The sequence below is a fragment of the Leptinotarsa decemlineata genome, unplaced genomic scaffold (assembly GCF_025532065.1).
Source record: "Leptinotarsa decemlineata unplaced genomic scaffold, Ldec_3_MD MMD2_tig00026330_RagTag_RagTag, whole genome shotgun sequence".
NCBI lineage: Eukaryota > Metazoa > Arthropoda > Insecta > Coleoptera > Chrysomelidae > Leptinotarsa > Leptinotarsa decemlineata.
Genome location: NW_027412690.1, coordinates 11,576,851 through 11,597,837, shown reverse-complemented (window position 1 = coordinate 11,597,837; position 20,987 = coordinate 11,576,851). Strand labels below are relative to the sequence as shown.

Here is a 20,987-nt window from a genome sequence, read left to right as displayed (position 1 = left end):
GTCAAGTACTAAAAGGTCTACCTTGGGACAAAATTTGAAATGTTTATTTAAAGTTTCAGGGCATACTACGATATTTTTTCTTAGTCGAAAATAGGGATTTTTCATTAGCGATTTTTTTATTGGAAAAATCACTACGCCACTGGATTCAGAGTGCCTGCAAATAGGTGTGACCAGTATTTCATGAAAAAATATTCATTATTAACAAAGTTATGACAACTCAAAAATTCGAAAACTGACACAGCTAACAGTCACAATATATATTATTTTTTTATGATTTCAACAATAAAGTGTCGCCAGAGAAAAAAAAACAAATATCGTAAATATTTTTAATGAAAATAACGGAATCACATTCACACAATTCAACTAACAATGAAGCAAAAAATTTTAATAAACGTAACTAATAACTAATTATTGAAATGTTTCGATTCAGTGCAACAATTAATTCTAACTCATATTCTAGTATCCTCTACTAATCCACCACGTATTTCGATACATGTGTCGTAGCGCTTACGAATATTTCTGATTACGTTCCTTAGTTCTCGAGGGCTAATATCTGCACATACCTATCGAACTCTTGCACAAAGTTCATTTCTATCTCTTGAGCGGTTTTTGTAAACCTTTTGTGTTAGAAGTCCCCAGAGAAAAAAGTCCAAAACTGTGAGGTCTGGAGATCTGGGTGGCCACTCTATAAACGGACTTCCACGGCCTATCCATCGGTTTGGAAAATGTTCGTTAAGCCATTGCCTCACAGCTCTGGCATAATGAACTGAACACCCATCTAACTGGACAATTAAATTTGATGGTTCATTGATTGGCAGCTCGTGAATAGCATCCCAAAACTCTGTGTTTAAAAATTCTAGAAACCTCTGCGCATTAATGTTTTCCTCAAAAAAGAAAGGAACAATAATTTGTTCGTTCAATATCCCACACCAGACGTTGATTTTTTGGGAATACTGGCTTTTACAGTTTATTACCCAGTTAGGATTATCCGCTGCCCAATAGCGACAATTCTGTGACGACACTACTCCTTTTGTAGTGCAGTGGCTTCGTCGGTATATAAAATATTTTTTAGGAAATTTCTATTGTTTAAATATTCCCCTTGGGCCCATAAACAATATTCCAGGCGTCTTGTTTCGTCGCCTTCTTGAAGTGTGTATAAAAATTTTGGCTTGAAAGGTTTAATATTCTTCGCCTTGAGACATCTCCGAATAGTTTCTCGTGGAATATTCAAATCTAAAGTGGCATTCCTCATACTGGCATTAGGATTATTTCCGAAATGATCTGAAATGATTTGATCATTCCTGTCATTCCTGTTTCGTCTTTGTACAGGATTACTTTTTAACATCATTTTTGATACTGCACCAGTTTCATTGAATATTTTATTTATTTTATTTACCGTACCGCAGCTAATACGAGGACGATCTGGATGTCTCTCATTAAATACTCTACAAACCTCTCTAGCACTTTTAACGTCATCTCCCGAAAGGCGTACAATTTCAATTTTCTCTCTTACGCTCAATCTTGCAGCCATGACACAAGATAATTCGAAGAACTGTAAGGTGAATATTGTTGACAATAGTACACTTTAATCTTTCACAAGTGTCAAACTGTAATATCATTTCCATGGCAACTAAGATTTAAATTGAAATATTAGGTCTTAGTTTAAGTTAATTTGCGTGAAAACTTGAATGTAATTCCGTTATTTTCATTAAAAATATTTACGCTATTTGTTTTTTTTTTATCTGGCGGCACTTTATTGTTGAAATCATAAAAAAATATTCTCATGGCTATATCTGTTGATATAGGGTGTTTTTTGTGACTGTTAGCTGTGTGAGTTTTCGAATTTTTGAGTTGCCATAACTTTGTTAATAATGAATATTTTTTCATGAAATTTTGGTCACACCTGTTCAGAAGGACTCTTAATCCAGTAGCGTAGTGATTTTTTCAATAAAAAAAAATCGCTAATGAAAAATCCCGATTTTCGACTAAGAAAATAAATTTGAAATAAACATTTCAAATTTTGTCCCAAGGTAGATCTTTTAGTACTTGACATTTAAAAAAAAAAATATTAAAATCGGTTTACAACTTCAAATTTTAGGGGGGTGTTTCCATTAAAAATGGGTCACACTGTATGTAATAAAAAACGTTGCAACGAAACTCAAGTTTTGATTAAATTTTACAATGGAATGCAGTCGACTTTATAGGAATTTATTAAGGTCATTTCCAAGAAAATACTATTTACTTATCGGACAATAGGTAAGAAGCAATTAGCACTAATTTCATGTCATTAGTATGCATTTGTCTTAGAATTTGTTAAGTTTGTTTATAAACATATTGCAATTATAGTTGTGGAATATACAGAAATTGAAGAATATTCAAGTATTTGATGAGTATGTTATATTTCGCAAACTACAGCTGATACAAACAAAAGGTATGTATTTTTGGAATCAGTCCAGATGAATTAATCAAAATCAATCGATTTTTTGTCGGCAGCAAGACGAATTTTTTTTTTTTTGGTGGGCTGCGTAATTGATTGATAATGGTAGGTAATTCTAGACAGGAGAGTAAATTTAACAAGTAAAAAAGTGTGAAAATTATCATTGATACTGTCAATAAGTTTTGAATCAATTCAAACGTCAATTCATTACATTACGAAATGTCATTAAATGTTGATGACAGCGCAATGGAATGGAATGGTGATTTTAAATTATTGAAACCATTACCTAACACTGGACTCCTTTATGTTTTTGAAAGCCTATAAATAATGACGAATATCTCCTGAAAATAACAACTCAAAAATGAAAAATATGAAAAAGCATGTCACTAGGCCATGGTTTCGAAGTAATCTCTATTTTGAAAAATACTGTGGTATGAACTTATCTTTATGAAGAATTCATTCTGATGATTATTGCTTTCTTCTTTTCCTTATAACGCCAGTGTTTTAAGGTTTTTTGAACGACACCATAATTCATCTTAAAGAAAACTGAGTATATGACTAATTAAACATATACCAAACATTACAGACTACTGAACTGAGTTTTCATACCGCCAACCCAAACCTACCTAGTACTTGATACTTTCCCAACAGAATAAGAATGTTTCATTTGAAAAAAGTAATTGTTATATGCCACGCCTGTACTAAGTTCCTTAAATACCAACGCACTGATATCTACCTAAATTTTCAAAACATATATTTTTGATAACTTCATTCCTTCAACTCAAACTTCCAATTGAAACAATACGACAAACGCTTAATATCTGCCACCGACTGCTGAATCTCATAGTATAGGCAACCCGTACATCTTGAGATTGTATGATGTGTTGTCAGTTGACGGAAAAACTTTTCGTTGTGTCTTTCGTAGAAATCTAGACTAGATTTGTGTTAACAGTTCTACTAGACGTTAGAGGGAGCATCTGTTCAACTAATTCACAAACGTCATTACATCATTCCATGTTTGTGTTTAGGTTACATTTTTTAACAAATTAGTGGGGTATTTAAGTATCATGATAGAAAGTTCGGATTATGTTTTCGACAGGTGGAACTCTAGTCATTTCTTATCTCGCGAACAGCATCATTCTGTGATAAATTAGTGTAGTGTATCGTCAATTACTGGAAACATAATCGACCCAATAGTGCCACTGTCAATAAAGGTATTCAATGAAAATATTTCTGAAAACACAATCACAGACACCGGTCGTAATTTTTTATCAATATTAGTGTAGTGTGTGGTTTATGTACGGTGTCCGTGAGAAATTATCAGCTTGAATAGATTAGACAGATAAATTGACGGAATGGATGCCGCGGTCGAGTCGGATATTCCTCAATGGAAAAAGGATTTAATAGCTCGCCTGAAGAATCAAAATAAAACGGTGGCCACGGTTGGCAGCGTAGATCAACAGCTGTACACATCCCCTCAAAGCTCTTCAAGCCGACCGGGCCATCAACCTATCCTAACGTGCAAGAGTGAGTCAGTAACGTCTGGTAGTTCGTGTTTGACTGTGGTAAACGATCAGAGTGATGTGAATTATACGTGTTCGTCGAACAGCAAATCCAAAATGGTTCAAGAACGGGCCTGGGTGGACAATAACCACGAACATTTCGCGGAAGTGGTGAGTGATAATTATGAAAACAACGGCTACCACAAAGATGAGGACTCGGATTCATCAGAGGACTTACATTACGGCCCGGGCATCGTCAAGAAGTTGAAGAATAAATACCTCAGTCTCGCCCTTCGAGACAGTGTGTCCAGGCCCAGCATACTGCACATGAGAAAGGCCACCTCGCTGGAAAACTTGCTGGACGACGACATACAAGACACGAAAAGCGAAAACCGACATTTTCAGTCGAGACTGAAGAGTGAAAATGACAGGAATTCCTCAAACCGGTATCGGAATGCGGGCCGCCAGGGCCGCGAAATGAAAAGAGCCCGGTCCGTGGAGGCTATTTCGAGTAGTAACAACATTTCTGTGGTTTCGAACGAGGTGCGCCCCAATCGTCAGTCATTGCACGAGGAAATGCTTATCGCCGAAGGAAACGACTATCCCCACAGGAAAGTCGATAAGCCGGACACGAACGGAGAAAATAAGTTCAGTACTACGACCGGTTACAGAATAAACAGACCCAAAAGAATACAACCTGTGATGAACGAAAAAGAAAAACCGCCCGCCGACGTCGTCAAACAGGCAAAAATGATTTTCGAAAGGCGGCCCGAGCTCCGCACCAGGGCTCCTCCGCAAACCGGAGGAGTGGCCGCCAAAGTCGATAGTTTCAACAACATCATCGTGAAAGCCAAGGTCGAAGCTAGGAAGCCCCTGGTCAAGGGGACCAAACCAGTACTTAATGATAAAAAAATTAGTAATACTCGCCCAGTGGCCAAACCAGTAGTTTTAGTCGAAGAGAAACACGTCAAGCAGCCTTTGAAGAATCTAGACTTCAACAAAGTGCCGAAAAATGACTTCAGAGAAGTGCCTTTGCCTAGCCCCATTCCGGACGTATCCAGGATCGATTTTCACAACAATGCAGAAACGGAGCATGGCAATATTGTTAGCAGTCTTTCGGAAACCCCGGATCTCATCCTTACTTCTAGTCCACTGCCAATCCACTCGCCAACGTTCAGGAAGAACCTAACAGAGAATTTCATCAAAGAGGAGATACGCATTTCCAATAACGTTTTTGAAAATAACAAACAGCCCAGTCCTGTCTTGAGCCCGAAGAAACTGACAAGTCCCCTGTTGAGCCCGAATATGGTGAAACCTGCTAGTCCGCTTGCAAGTCCCAGCATCAATAAACCATCTAGCCCGAGCCCAACGCTCTTCAAACCAACTTACGTGGTTTATGAAGATGACGATTTGGATTCGAGCTTCAAAAGAGTTTCACCCACCAGCATCAACAACATTTCCAAAGAGTCCGGGACGGCGTTGTACAACTTCACAAACAAGAAAGTTAACCAAGAGCACCTTCCTGCTACCAACAACGTTTCGAGCGTGAAGACTCCTCCAACGCAGCAACTGAAAATCGAGGTTAATGGCCATTCTGAGCCTAAAATCTCGGCATCTCCTCCTAAGGGTTTGTTGCAGACGCAACGGCCTAAGTCTCCTCCTGTAATTTCTGCTCCGCCTAGATTTTCTCCTCCACCTCCTCCGGTTATTCCTTCCCCGAAACCAGAAAAACCTTTAACGGTGACAGAGATCGAAAAAAATTCAATAAACATTGCGAAAAGCGAGGGTAAAATCCCGCCACAGCCGGGCAAGAGTAGTGCTTTCGCGAATAACAGTGTGGAAGTGGTGAACAGAAATGTAGTGCCAAAAAAGAACAGGAGCAAGGAACCGGTTTCGAACACGGCGGTTTTCAATTTTACTAATAGGAAAGATGTGCCGGACTATATTTCCAACGACAGGTCACGGACACCTGCCCGACCAGAGATGCCCAAGGTAATTACCTGTTGATTCAAACAATAATGAGAGTTTAGTAAGGTTTAGCTCTTTGTTACACACGTTCACAAGAGCCAGTTTCTTAAGTTTTTCCAATTCATGGTCTTGTTGAAGAAATAGAACATATGATAATTCCCAATGGAATAATCAAATATAACTCAATATATTTTGAGTATACAGGGCGCTTTTTTTAGCTATCTCATAAACGGTAAGACCTACAAGGTCCTATTTTGGAGGCCTAGAATAATCTCTTTTCAGATGGAGATAATCAGTGGTTATTTGCCAATAATTAGAATCGTCGAAAAATTAATGAATGTAGCCGTTACTACGTGGTTGAAAATCATCATGAAAAATGACAATTGAAACATAGAAGTTTCAATTCTCATTTTTCAAAGATTTGTCGAGTTTTTGGCAAATAATTCAAGAACAACCACTAATATTCTCGACCTGAAAAAAGATTTCCTAGCATAGAAAATTCTTACCAAATCGGTGTATGGATATTTATGATATTTTATAGATCCCAGTTTTTTCAACTTCAACGCCCTGTATGTTAGAAACGAAGCAACTCCGGACATACAGTGTGACCCATTTTTAATGGAAACACCCCCTTAAAATTTGAAGTTGTAAACCGATGTTAATAATTTTTTTTTGAAATATCAAGTACTAAAAGGTCTACCTTGGGACAAAATTTAAAATGTTTATTAAAGTTTCAGGGCATACTGCGATATTTTTTCTTAGTCGAAAATCGGAATTTTTTATTGAAAAAATAACTACGCCACTGGATTCAGAGTGCCTCTAAACAAGTGTGACCACAATTTCATGAAAAAATATTAACAAAGTTATGACAACTCAAAAATTTGAACTCACACAGCTACCAGTCACAAAAAACACCCTATATCAACAGATATAGTCATAAGAATATTTTTTTATGATTTCAACAATAAAGTGCCGCCAGATGAAAAAAAAACAAATAGCGTAAATATTTTTAATGAAAATAACGGAATTACATTCAAGTTTTCACGCAAATTAACTTAAACTAAGACCTAATATTTCAATTTAAATCTTAGTTGCCATGGAAATGATATAACAGTTTGACACTTGTGAAAGATTAAAATGTACTATTGTCAACAATATTCACCTTACAGTTCTTCGAATTATTTTGTGTCATGGCTGCAAGATTGAGCGTAAGAGAGAAAATTGAAATTGTACGCCTTTTGGGAGATGACGTTAGAAGTGCTAGAGAGGTTTGTAGGGTATTTAATGCGAGATATCCAGATCGTCCTCGTATTAGCTGCGGTACGGTAAATAAAATAAATAAAATATTCAATGAAACTGGTGCAGTATCAAAAATGATGTTAAAAAGTAATCCTGTACAAAGACGAAACAGGAATGACAGGAATGATCAAATCATTTTAGATTGTTTCGGAAATAATCATAATGCCAGTATAAGGAATGCCACTTTAGATTTGAATATTCCACGAGAAACTATTCGGAGATGTCTCAAGGCGAAGAATATTAAACCTTTCAAGCCAAAATTTTTACACACACTTCAAGAAGGCGACGAAGCAAGACGCCTGGAATATTGTTTATGGGCTCAAGGGGAATATTTAAACAATAGAAATTTCCTAAAAAATATTTTATATACCGACGAAGCCACTTTCACTACAAATGGAGTAGTGTCATCACAGAATTGTCGCCATTGGGCAGCGGATAATCCTAACTGGGTAATAAACTGTGAAAGCTAGTATTCCCAAAAAATCAACGTCTGGTGTGGGATATTGAACGAACAAATTATTGGTCCTTTTTTTTGAGGAAAACATTAATGCGCAGAGGTTTCTAGAATTTTTAAACATAGAGTTTTGGGATGCTATTCACGAGCTGCCAATCAATGAAAGATTAAATTTAATTGTCCAGTTAGATGGGTGTTCAGTTCATTATGCCAGAGCTGTGAGGCAATGGCTTAACGAACATTTTCCAAACCGATGGATAGGCCGTGGTAGTCCTTTTATAGAGTGGCCACCCAGATCTCCAGACCTCACAGTTTTGGACTTTTTTCTCTGGAGACTTCCCACACAAAATGTTTACAAAAACCGCTCAAGAGATATTAATGAACTTTGTGCAAGAATTCGACAGGTATGTGCAGATATTAGCCCTCAAGAACTGAGGAACGTAATCAGAAACATTCGTAAGCGCTACGACACATGTATCGAAATACGTGGTGGATTAGTAGAGGCTACTAGAATATGAGTTAGAATTAATTGTTGCACTGAATCGAAACATTTCAATAGTTAGTTATTAGTTACGTTTATTAAATTTTTTTGCTTCATTGTTAGTTGAATTGTGTGAATGTAACTCCGTTATTTTCATTAAAAATATTTACGCTATTTGTTTTTTTTTTATCTGGCGTCACTTAATTGTTGAAATCATAAAAAAATTATATATTGTGACTGTTAGCTTTGTGAGTTTTCGAATTTTTGAGTTGTCATAACTTTGTTAATAATGAATATTTTTTTATGAAATTTCGGTCACACCTATTCAGAGGCACTCTGAATCCAGTGGCGTAGTGATTTTTTCAATAAAAAAATCGCTAATAAAAAATCCCGATTTTCGACTAAGAAAAAATATCGTAGTATGCCCTGAAACTTCAATAAACATTTCAAATTTTGTCCCAAGGTAGACCTTTTAGTACTTGACATTAAAAAAAATTATTAAAATCGATTTACAACTTCAAATTTTAGGGGGGTGTTTCCATTAAAAATGGGTCACACTGTATGTTCATAAGAAAAAACAAAAATATTTCTACAAGACATTTCTCTGGAAATTTTGCATTTTTCGTGCAATATCTTACATTGCATGAATAGTTTGCATAATGTGGCAACACCGCAATATTTATATTCGTTTTCTTCATAAGTTGAACAAATAAAACCAAAAGTAATTCATATTTTTATTACCGTTAGAAAAATCGACAGAAACATCGAAAGAATTTTTTCCAGTTAGCAATATCATGCTATATTTTGGTCTTTTTTTTTGCAATAAGCAACCACGCCTGAAGGCGTGTAGAAACACGATTGAAGAAGCTATTATATAGCGACACGTGTTGCGTTTTTCTAAATCTGTTTGGTGAAAAATTCACAATAAACTCTTGTATACGTTTTTTATTTGTTATCGTTATTGCTTCATTTTCTATTTAGTTTATGAGAAACTATTTTTTCAGTATACTAAATCGATATAAATTGACAATATTATTTATTGACTGTTATATCTAATCACCAATCACAAAATTTAATTTGGAAATACTTGATAGTGATACAAGTGATCCAAGATAGTGATATCACATTTTATCAACGCACATTCGTTAGTGCTGTAAAACCAACTAAGTACTCAGAATGGATTTGACAAAAAAATTTTCACAAACACGGACCTTTAGGTTTCAATGAGTAAACAGTTATTTTTTGAGTCTCCTACTCCAACAACCAACTACAATTCCCAATATAACCAATCCTTCCCCTGGATAACTCCACGAGCCGACATTGAATACGGGTTGCTACAATTTGATAAAAACAATAAAAATTCCAGGATGATTCGTGCAACATGTCACCAACTTCTGCAGCAATACGAAAACTCCTTTCCTTTATACACCGATGCATACGAAACTGAAGAGGGAGTGAGAACAGTTTTCACCAGCAATGAATTCAGCTGTTCATTGAGATTACCAAAAGAAAGCACAATATTCACAGGAAAATTATGTACATGGTGGTACAAAATCGTCCAAAATGCTCAATTGTTACAGAATCGATGAGTGGTCTCAAAGCAATGACACAACGATATACCAATCATACCATATTGCTTGTCATAAAACTGTCTTTCCACATTCAACATCAAAAACATATTTTCAACCAGTTTATGTGGCATAGTTGGAAATGAAAGAGCTGACCAATTAGCGAAAGAGGTTATTACTAACCCGCTAACAGTGGAGTAGGTCGTCATCAATAATACAAGAGCTAATGCAGTCCCCTAACAAAAACAGTCCAGGTTATTATATCTCGTCTTCATCTGGGCCATACTCATGATGAGTACCTACTATCTGGTGAAGTGTGTGAAATGTGTGATAGATAATCTTCAAAATGTGAAAGATATTCTAACCATATCGAGTACCCGGAACAGTGAAGTGATCTCTCTGGCTTTTATATGGGCTTTTTGCTGGACAGGTTCCAACTCGCTTACAGTTCAGTATCGAAAACTAAACAGAGTTCATCAGCCGCTCGAGAAGCTGCTCTCATGGTCCCGAACCATAGATAAATAGATCCGAACTCCTGATGACTTTATAGGCTCCAACCAGTACCATTCAGTCATATAGACACTACAAACTCTCCACGGACTCCATTCGGATATATATACCCCGATATTTCTCTTAGGTCAGTAGTGTTAGAATACTTGAGAATGGTGTAAACACCGAAACCTTGGTCGTATTAATATCAATACATTAAGTGGAAATTAGACAAAGTATTTTATTTCTATATCTATATCATTCAATTGGAGATGAATTTCCACAAAATAAATAAGTCATCAATATCACAAACATATGAGGGAAGGAAGTTTGGCCCTATAAAAATTTCTAGAACTCTTGAGAACATTCAGAAGTATTTGAGAGCCTTTCAGAAGATATCTGAACATTCTGGAATGTGAAGTAATATTTATGAATAGTTTAGCACGAACGGGAACAGCCCAGATTACCTCGGAACAATCCAGAGCAGTCTTGAATGCTGTGTAATGTTCTGGATATTTGTGGATCAATCGAAGCCTTTTTGTATGTAACCCACTGTCTTTTTTGTTTCCATACCAAACATGAAAATAATCGAGATAGTTTCGAATGGAAATGACTGACGTAAGTGAGCACAGAAATGAATGCATTCAAAAAATGTCGTATCCAGCTCCAGATGAGCGGATGCTTCTGCCACCCAAGTTGTTTCGTCAACACATTCGAGTGAGAAAGATTCTCGAAGCAAAAAGCAGATCGTCGACCTCTAGCCTACAATTATTCAATGTGAACGGTAGAATATCAATTATTTTCCCGCATGCCAAAACATCCTGCAAAATCACTAATTCAAAGCATCCTGCCACCGAGTGGAGGAACACATATAGCAGGGGAGCCAACGATGCAAAATGGGGATTTATTTTATATAATATATACCTTTTCATCGGTGGGGGAAGCGGCTATAGATTTTTAAATATGTAAAAAAATACTGTTGCATGGACATACTCGAGCGCATCAGATAATGATAGCATCAGTATCCTATATATTTTTAATAATGTTGGTATGTCAATCTGATCGTTTGGGTTAAAAGTGAAAGGAAAAAAAATTAATCGAGCGCGTCAGATTTTCTAAGGGAGTGTGCAACAAAAAAAGCTCTCATTCAATAATCTGACGATTTCGATCTGACGCAAACTCGCGGCCATTATTATAATGTACAAAAAATTCGCCATTTTGAAATACTCAAGCGCGTCAGATTAAGATATATATGTTTCATCTTTATGTTTCAGACGTGCTGTCTCATAATCTGACGATTATCTAGAGGGATTCGCTTAATCTGACAAAAACAATCTTTTTTTTTTAATTTTTTTCAATTCATTGGACTTGATCAATTGAAAAGTTCAGGAATTAGCATGCAAATAAATAAGTGTATGTTTTTTTTAAGTAGAATACTTGTATTTACAAAAAAAATAATTTTAAAAACATGCTCAAAAAAATATCATTTTTATAATCAATTGATTAATTAATGAAGAAAAGAGAAATAAAACTTTCTATGTTTTTTACCACTTTTTTTGTAATTAACATTACTGCAGTTTCGTCCTATAAGGACATTATCGAACTTATATATTGTATAAGTTTGCAGTAACTGCAGTAACGTCAGTTACAAATGAAAGTGGTAACGTTAGTTACAAATGAAAGTGCTAAAAAACAGAAAATTTAATTTCTCTTTTCTTCATTATGATTTCCTACCTCGTAGTAACGGCTACTTCCATCAATTAATTGAATAATTAATCATCATCTTCATCACGAACGAGTCTCTGTGATCATCTGTGATGGCGTCATGGCAACAGAATTCAAAGTGGGGACGAAGTGAGAGAGTAATAGATAGAGAAAAAGTGAATAGAGAATAGAGGAATAGAAACTAGGAGAGGGAAATATAGGTATCACACAGCTGCACGCATTAAACTTCGTCGACGAATTTTTGTTATTTCGGCTTGCGGAAATCGTCAGATTATATATTTTTTGTTATCCTTGAATGATTTCCTTCAAAATGATAAAAAATTAGCTACGCTCGAGAATGTCAAAATGACGTTATTTGTTTGCAACTTTGCTGCCCTCCCCTTTCTTTACGCCACTCTCAAATTGTCAGATTACTGGAATATACACTTTTAAGCAGGTAATTAACTCACCCTACCTTAATCTGACGCGCTCGAGAATTTCTGATGATCAATTTTTGTTTACTAATCTGATCCTTTATCCCTCACAGGCGGCCTTATATATGGGCCTCATATTTGGTGGAGGTACTTAACCGGGTACAAGGTATCCCGCTGTATATTAATCTGCCGCGCTTTAATAAATCACGCAATCCCCGCTTGGGATCCCCTAATAATACGAGGTCTTTTCAATAAATAAGGTGAATGTTCAAATTTCACGGGCTACCGATTAGCAATTTTTTTTTATGTTGGTGCACTTGTCTCGAACACAGTTCCAGCTGTTTAGCATGTTTAGCTTGTTGGTGAGAGTCATGAAAGTTAGAAGTGTTTGGCGTGTTTGCAATCGAAAAAATTATTCAAAGAAGTTGCATCGAATTTTGTGTGAGAAAATAGAATATAGTGCTCGAAAACACCTCAAATGGTGACAGTGGCATACGGTGATTGCACTCCGAGTCAGAAAACTATTTATAAGTGGAAATTTTGAGCATGAAGCCTGTGCCAGCGAAATTCGTTTCAAAATTGCTGAATTTTGACCAAACAATCGTCGCAAAAGCATCGCTCAGTCCAATCGTCCCAATAGAAGAGCCTAAGAAGACCAAAAAAGCACGACAAGTTCGATTACCGTGGTGTAATGCTTCAGGAGTTCTTACCACATGGCCAATAAGGGGTATAATTTGTCGCTTGCGAGAAGCAATACAAAATATACATCCGGATTTCATGGCATTTGTATCATGATAATGCACCTGCTCCCTCGTCATTGCTTGTTCCTGAATTTTCAATTTTCAACGTCGTAATCATGCTTCAGCCACCGTATTCACCAGATTTGATTACCCGCGACTTTTTTCTGCTTTTCTGCAGAACTGCTTCGGGGACATGAAGAAACGCTGGCACAATTGTTTTATATCTGAGGGGGACCACTATGGAGGGGACAAAATAGAAATTGATGTATGAATAAATATTCTTTGTGAACAATTAAAAATCACCTTATTTTTTCAACAGACCTCTTTTAGGTAGGAATGTACTGAACAATGGGAATTACGAAGAACACTTTTTTCTCAGGTCTTGTGAAGTTGCTAGTATTTTTATCGAATGTCATTGCGGTTTCCCGATTCATCGTCACATCCTACGATAACTCAAGTTGACCGGCACATCCTAGTTTACATTTAAATTCTGAGTAAAATATTTCACTCACGGTTGCATGAAACTCATTTCAAAACTAACTATATTTTATTGGATGTAATGTACGGAAACTATCCGTAAAGAGTAAATAAATGTCGCGTATCACGTACCCTTATCTTTTGAATGCGGCCTTATATCGTAACATCGTTCAGTTACGGTTACTAAAAATGCTTCCTGGAGCAAACCATGTCATCATGCAACGAGCCAAACATGTTTGTTGTGACGCAACAACGAACTTCATATTGCAATGTTATCACATGAAGGGGCGTATCTGTTTGTAACAAATTACCCGTAACCTGACAACATGTAACCAGTAACGTTACAACGTGTAACGCAACATCTTAGCGTAACCCGTAACATAACAAAGTGTTAACACACCAACATGTATCACATAAAGGCGCGTATATATTTGTATGAAATTCTCCGTAACATAGCAACATGTTAACGCAACAACATTTAACGTATTTCATAAGTTCGGACTTCCATTGTCCAATATAATATAAATTGATTTGATAGCCCTGAAAAAAATCAAAAAGGTTAACCGAAAATAACAATTTCATTAAACAAAAAACTGAAATTAAGTACAAAGAAATAACATATAACAACAACCAAACAAATACAAATTGAAATATCAATAAAAGCTGAAAGAATTGAAAAAATTAAAAATATTATTAACAAAAAATTAAAAAATTTAAATTAAAAGATTTCAAACCAAGTTGTGTCACAACGTTTCGATTGTTAGTATCCACAATCGTATTCGGGTGATAACTAGACTTGTTCCTCCGAGATCTGACTATTTATAGGTCATTCGAGTGCTTTCACCTATCCCCTCTTTCCGCTTCATTGGTTTTGGCGGGAGATGACCGTTTGGCGGAGTTGGTCGTTTTTCGCTTAATTCAGGGTTATCAAATCAATTAATATTATATTGGACAATGGAAGTCCGAACTAATGAAATACACCACGAAATATTGTCAACCCCTTTAAAACAAACGTTTAACGTAACATGTTAACGTAAACCGTAACGTAACACCATGTTATCACATAGAAGCGTGTAGGTATCTATTTGTGACAGATTGTTCGTAACGTAACTGTTCGGCTCGTTTGGAAATGTCGGTTCGTATCCCGAATAATTTTGAGTTTTGGCCGTATTCCGTAACGTAACATAACGAAGTTCGAAACTACACGAAATCAACAGGCAGTGACAGGCGGTACTTATCTACTCGTTGCCACCATACGTAGCGTAACAATTATTTTTTTACACGATGACTAGAAACTGACAAATGTAAAAAATAGGTTCGGATTGTTAACGGTTACGCGTATCAAATATGTTACGTATAAAATGCAACAGTACTTCGTTTCCGCGTAACGAAACTTGTTCTCTGTTAGGTTACGTGTCATTTTCTACAAATGGATTCGTGCCTTCACATACAGATGTGTAGTCACTTAGTTATCTACTTTCTTTTGAAATTTCAAGAGGCGTTGACTTTTCGAGAACGCATTCATTTTGTTCTTTCAATTTATTCGGTTTGAATCTAATCTATCAACGATAATCATATCTAACCTAATCACATTATGAATGTGTGGGAAAGTTTTTTTTTCGAATCAGTATTTAGAGTTTTGATACGAATTTTGCTTTTTCCTTGAACATTCTGATTTGAGACCATGTTGAAACATAGGTACTCATGCGGTGAAAAATTGAAAAAAGCATGTGCAGGAATTCGATACTCCAGTATGAAATTTTAATTATATTCACTAACAGAACTAACTCGCAACAGTTCAACTTTATTTATTCTCAACATGGCTCCGGTTGAGAGTTGAAATGAAATATTTCATCTGAATTTGATACACATCGTAGCGTTGTTCACAGTATCTTCTGTGAATCTCTTCGTCAAAAAACTAGTTTACTGATGCCCTTGAAAGATATCCTTGAGCAGCTTTTGTGAGTTTCATCCTCCGACGGACGCCATTCAAATTATTCGAGTGAAAACAAGTGAAAGATAAGTGACGTAAGAGTGTACAATGGGAACGCATACAATTCTCGGCAATGACATAAAAAAGTAAATGGAGAGTTAATATGATGCAGGAAGATGAGTTACACTTGAAGTCTGTTCTATATGAATAACTGTAAATGAGAATAATAATAGCAAGCTATACTTTTTCAAATCTGATATCAAAAAAATAAGTGAATAAGCTTTTGTTTCAAACAAAGATTGTGATAGTTCATGGTGTACCTGTAGAGTAGGGAGGGTGAGTAAAGACTCACACCACTTAGGCCACATGTGACCCATTATAGATCCTCCCAAGGAGTTGTCCTGCTAGGTCATCGTCCATCCTGTTCTTTTCAGGAAGCTGGATAGGTCTCTGGCAGGCATCTCTTTTATATCGGCAGGTGTAGACCAAGACTCGCCGAACACACGCTTTCTTATTGACGATAACTCCGGGCACTCGCATAGGGCATGCCTGATAGTCTCATCTTCCTGTTCCCAAATCCTGCGTAGAGGTGTGTCCACTAGCCATACTGTATAGGTGTTTCCTTAGTTGACAGTGGCCAGTCAGAAAGGTTGGGAATTGGTCTCTCTTCTATAGATATTTTCATGGGAGGTGTTCAAGTGACTTGGCACATTTGATTCCACCAAGAGCGGTATATATCATGAATACGCGACGGACTGTGGCTGCTCATCGTTTTGAGGTTCAACTCAGTACAACTCGAACTTCACTGTTAAGGAACTCTTTCATTTAAAGCAGGGGTCTCCAAACTACGGCCCGCGGGCCAAATCCGGCCCGCCAGTGTCATCAATCCGGCCCGCGACAGCCAACGATTTACTGTCATCAATCTGGCCCGCGACAGCCAATGATTACCTAATTTTTGTTACTATTGCTGTGATAAGTTGAAGAAGAAAACACATAATGATAATTACTCAGTTTTATTTACTTGCAAGGTAAAACTTAACGACAGAAATGATGACAAAAAAACTTAACTTAAGTATCTAAGTTTAAGCATATTGATAACTAACAAATAATTGAAATGAATCACAGTAAAACAAAAACACTAATGAGATTTATGTAATTGTGATTTTCCACCGACAATACTTTGTAGTTGTGGATCAGTTTTACTTGTACCAATTATCAAAAGAGATTCAAGATGCTCATCGGTTAATTGAGATCTGTAAACATTCTTTGTATACTTCATCTTGGAAAACGTTTTCTCACACAAGTAAGTAGTACCAAAAACAGAAAACAACCCACGAGCAAATTTATTCAAATTATCAAATTGTCCCAGTGGAAGACTCTTATAAAATTCCAACAAAGATAAATTTTGATATTTGTTCTCAAGCATATCACTGCACCGTGAATCAATAATTTCCATTTGGACTTCCGGAGCCAGGGTTTCAATGTCAGAATCAAAAGGATTTTGAAAAAGCTTAATTTCATTTGCAATGACATCAAACTCTGAAAAACGAGTATCAAAATTTATCTTCAAAGCACTCAAAGTTTCGATTGCAAAATTGACGGGAAATTCAGTCTCTGTAGTGTGGCTGAATATTTCACATGTTTCAAAATGTGTGAAACATTTTTTAAGTAATTGCGATTGAAATAGTATTATTTTCTGCCTGAAGGATTTGATATTGGTGTATAAATCAGGGAGAAGCTGATTTTCTCCTTGCAATCTCAAATTCAGTTCGTTCATATGATTTGTCAAATCGACATAGAAGGCTAACTTCCACATCCATTCACTATTTTCTGAATCGGCAAAAGGGCGCTGCTTCTCATTTTAAAAAATTTCGATCTCTGCTCGAAGTTCAAAAAAGCGCTTAAGGACTTTCCCGCAACTAAGCCAGCGTACGGCTTTATGATATGGTAAATCATTTTCTCCAATCTGTTGAATAAACTCGCGGAATTGTCGGTGATTCAGCCCAGTGGATCTGATGAAGTTAACAACTGATATGACTGGTTTTAGAACTTCAGACATATCCAAACATTTTCCACACAAGGACTGTTGATGAATGATACAATGTAAGACTAATGGTTTTGAACCACCATCAGTTTCTACAGCCTTTGACACAAGTGCAACCACTCCTTTATTTTTACCATACATATTTTTGCCTCCATCAGTTGTTATAGATATCAAATTTCTCCTTCGAAGGTTCTTTTTATTAATGGCATTTTCAACTCCCTTAAAAATATCTGCCCCAGTTGTCGTGCCGTGAATACTATCAATATCAAGAAGTTCTTCATACACTTCATAGCTTTTATCTACTCCGCGAATAAAAATCAACACCTAAGCAGTATCTGACACATCCGTTGACTCATCCAATGCTAGAGAAAACCACTCATGATGTCCATTGTTGTCAGACAGTTGAGATGATATATTTTCTGCGATGTCTTGCACCCTCCGAGCCACGATGTTTGCTAACAAACTGACACTTTTAAATAAATTTACCTTTTCGGGGCATATTTCTTCGGCTACTGCAATCAAGCATTCTTTTCATTTCTCCATCGGTGAATGGTTTGCCACTTTTTCCAAGAGCCACACAAAAGCTGGCGCGAGTTGCAGACTCTTGTTCAGTATTCGCTTTGGTAAACAAAGATTGCTGCGATTTGAGTCCGCGTTTCAAAGCTTCAAATTTTTCCTTCCACAAACTTCCTGTATAGTTGGAGTAACTTTGAAGATGTTTCGATTCATAGTGTCGTGTAATGTTATAGTCTTTGAGAACAGCTATGGTTTCATTACAAATTAAACATAGCGCCTTATTACTGGACTCAATCACAAAATACTGAAAGTTCCATTTTTCTTGGAACGTTCTGCATTCACTGTCGATTTTTCGCTTCTTTTCCATACTAACAAATCACACATGAAAAGAAAAGTCAAATCAAAATACTTTTATTGACGGGTGTTACTTTATTTCACAATAGACAGTTTCCTTCGCCTTTCCTACGCAGACTAACTCGCAGTTGCGCCGCTAGCCTTTTTATATGCAATTATTACTACCATCTCGAGGTGATCGGAATACACTAGCTAGAACCAGAACTTTCTCGAACCAACGCGGTAATTCCAAATATTCAATTACGCCTAATGCCACCTAGCGAGTAGCTGAAAAAGATAGTACATAGTACCACTACTCGCCACTAGATGTCGTTGAGTGTCACAATACACAATAATAATTGAAATGCAAAAAAAGCGTAAGTTTGCTTAGGTCACGCACTTTGCGACTATCCTAGTCTAGAAATATAGTTAAGGGCAGAAATTGGCCCTTGGAACAAACTGAATAAAATCATTATGGCCCAAAGGCTTCAAAGTTTGGAGACCCCTGATTTAGAGAATGAAGACCTGCGTTTATATGGGATAAACTTCCTGAGAACGTTTGTCCAAATGTATTTTATCTCCAGGATTTTCTGTAGTGCTTGTGTTTTCTTAAAAAAGCTATTATTTCGGACGTATATAAACTGAACCGCAGATGCAGTAGTGGAGATTTTACCAATCGAATAATAACTTCCCAATCAACAAACTAGCAAAACGTGTTTGACGCTTACTTTATCATAAGCAATAGTTCTATCAAGAAGATTACAGACAGAAGTGAAGGTCATTTCGGTCTTTGTTTTTTAATGATTCGTTTGTGGGTAGATTGGAGCGATACTTATTGTTTGCTGTGGCCTCATTTTACTTTTTAATAAATGTGTATCGATAACAACGACATGAACATCACATATGGAACTCATCACACTTAAAGTTCAATCGATATATGACATTTCCTGTTGATGGCATGGTTTGAATAATGAGTTGGTTGAAAAGAGGAAGTGGGTAACTAGTGTTTCATTTTCATCACTAACCCACTTTAGTACAGACACATCTCATCAACTTTTTGGCTTTCATTCCTATTCAAATTTTGCAATTGAGTCGGCTGCTAAAACTCCATAATAGTAGGCACTAAAGTCTCAGAAATAATATTGCATCAAAACGAAAACATTGTGGCATTTTAGTATAGTTGATAGTAACCCGTATGTTTATGACTGACTTCAAAACTCTTATTTCCAAAGGACTTATGCCAAAGTAATCTTCATTTGATTGGTACAAAATATGACTTGCATAAAGCGGGTATCATATATACCAGAAACTGTAGAAAATCGCTAGTACTTGGTAAATAATCAATTATATTATGACCCAAAACCGCGACTTCTATACCTCCATTTGGGTTTCTTTTATTCATTTCATTTTATCTATTTTCGATAAGGTATCTCTGCTTATTCAAAGTTGGCTTCAAACCAGTGTGCTGTAATATTAGCGCACCTATCATTTTCACAATGAAATTCCATTATCGATACATTTTTCAGTAAAACAAAATACTGAGAGATTTTGAATGTAGATAAATGGAATTATTAAATTACTCAAGAAATCCTTGATAAAAATGCAATGAGTCTCCAGGATTGGAGACTCATTGCATCTTATTTAAAAACAAAGGATTGGATCTCATTCTTTCGGGGGATAAAAAAGAAAAAATTGACAGGCTGTGTATTTTTTTAAACGCCAATTATGATGAATTGGCTCTGTACTGAATATTCTCTTGTTAATTATCATACTCCAAACAATCTATTCAGCATATTCAATTAGCGGGGCATTGAATTAAATTGTTTTCCTTTGCGTTGGCATGCCAATATCTCATTGTTTATATTGACAATGACCTTTCCCAACAACAATTGTATGAATATTTCAATCACTAGTGATTTATAGTTTTTTGGACAGTTCAGAGTTCAAAGTCGACCGTGATTCTTTCTTCTAATGGTTATTTGTCGCATTAAGTCAGTCACCTCAGCGACGACGACATGTCCATGTCGGTTTCCGCCAGTTCATTGCTTTGTGCAAGCATGAAATGATTATTTACATTTAAAGATGCGTGTAAGCAGGCTCTGAGATCGATTCTGACTAACAGCGAAGTTTTGTTGACTCAATAGTGTCACTGTGAAGGACATTGTTTGGAAAATAAGCGTTTCGAAATCTACATGAAATAGAATCATACGTGCGATCGAAATTTTCAAAGAACACGTCAATTTTTGTTTCCAATTTTTATATTAAATTCATACCTGAAAGCAGGGTTGTATAAGGTCTTTCATTAAGTTCTTCCTATCTTTGAATTTAACTATGATTCATTCGTTTAAAAGACATGTTGATACCATTAGCTGTATGGCACATGGAGTCGTTGAAACCACATGTCGCTGGTGTCCAGGTTATCCAATTCAGGTCGAAAGCAGTTAGTAATCATCGACCTATCGTGCTCGCCGCTGACAACAATACCCTAGTCCATGTTGTTCTATATATTGTGTTAATCATGACCTCTTATTAATTAAGCTTGAGCGATATTGTATGAGGGGTGTAGAATTGAATTTAATGAAATCATACTCAACTCATCGATCCCAGA

General features: G+C 36.3%; 1 protein-coding gene across 1 annotated transcript in view; it reads left to right on the top strand.

The window, feature by feature from the left end:
* Window positions 1-3,445: 3,445 nt before the first annotated feature.
* bif (protein phosphatase 1-binding protein bifocal) overlaps window positions 3,446-20,987 on the top strand; it is a 62,550-nt gene continuing 45,008 nt past the window's right edge. The window contains exon 1 of the mRNA XM_074183102.1: window positions 3,446-5,931. Coding sequence (XP_074039203.1) covers window positions 3,793-5,931 — 2,139 coding nt within the window. The 5' untranslated portion in view covers window positions 3,446-3,792. The remainder of the gene's footprint in view (window positions 5,932-20,987) is intronic.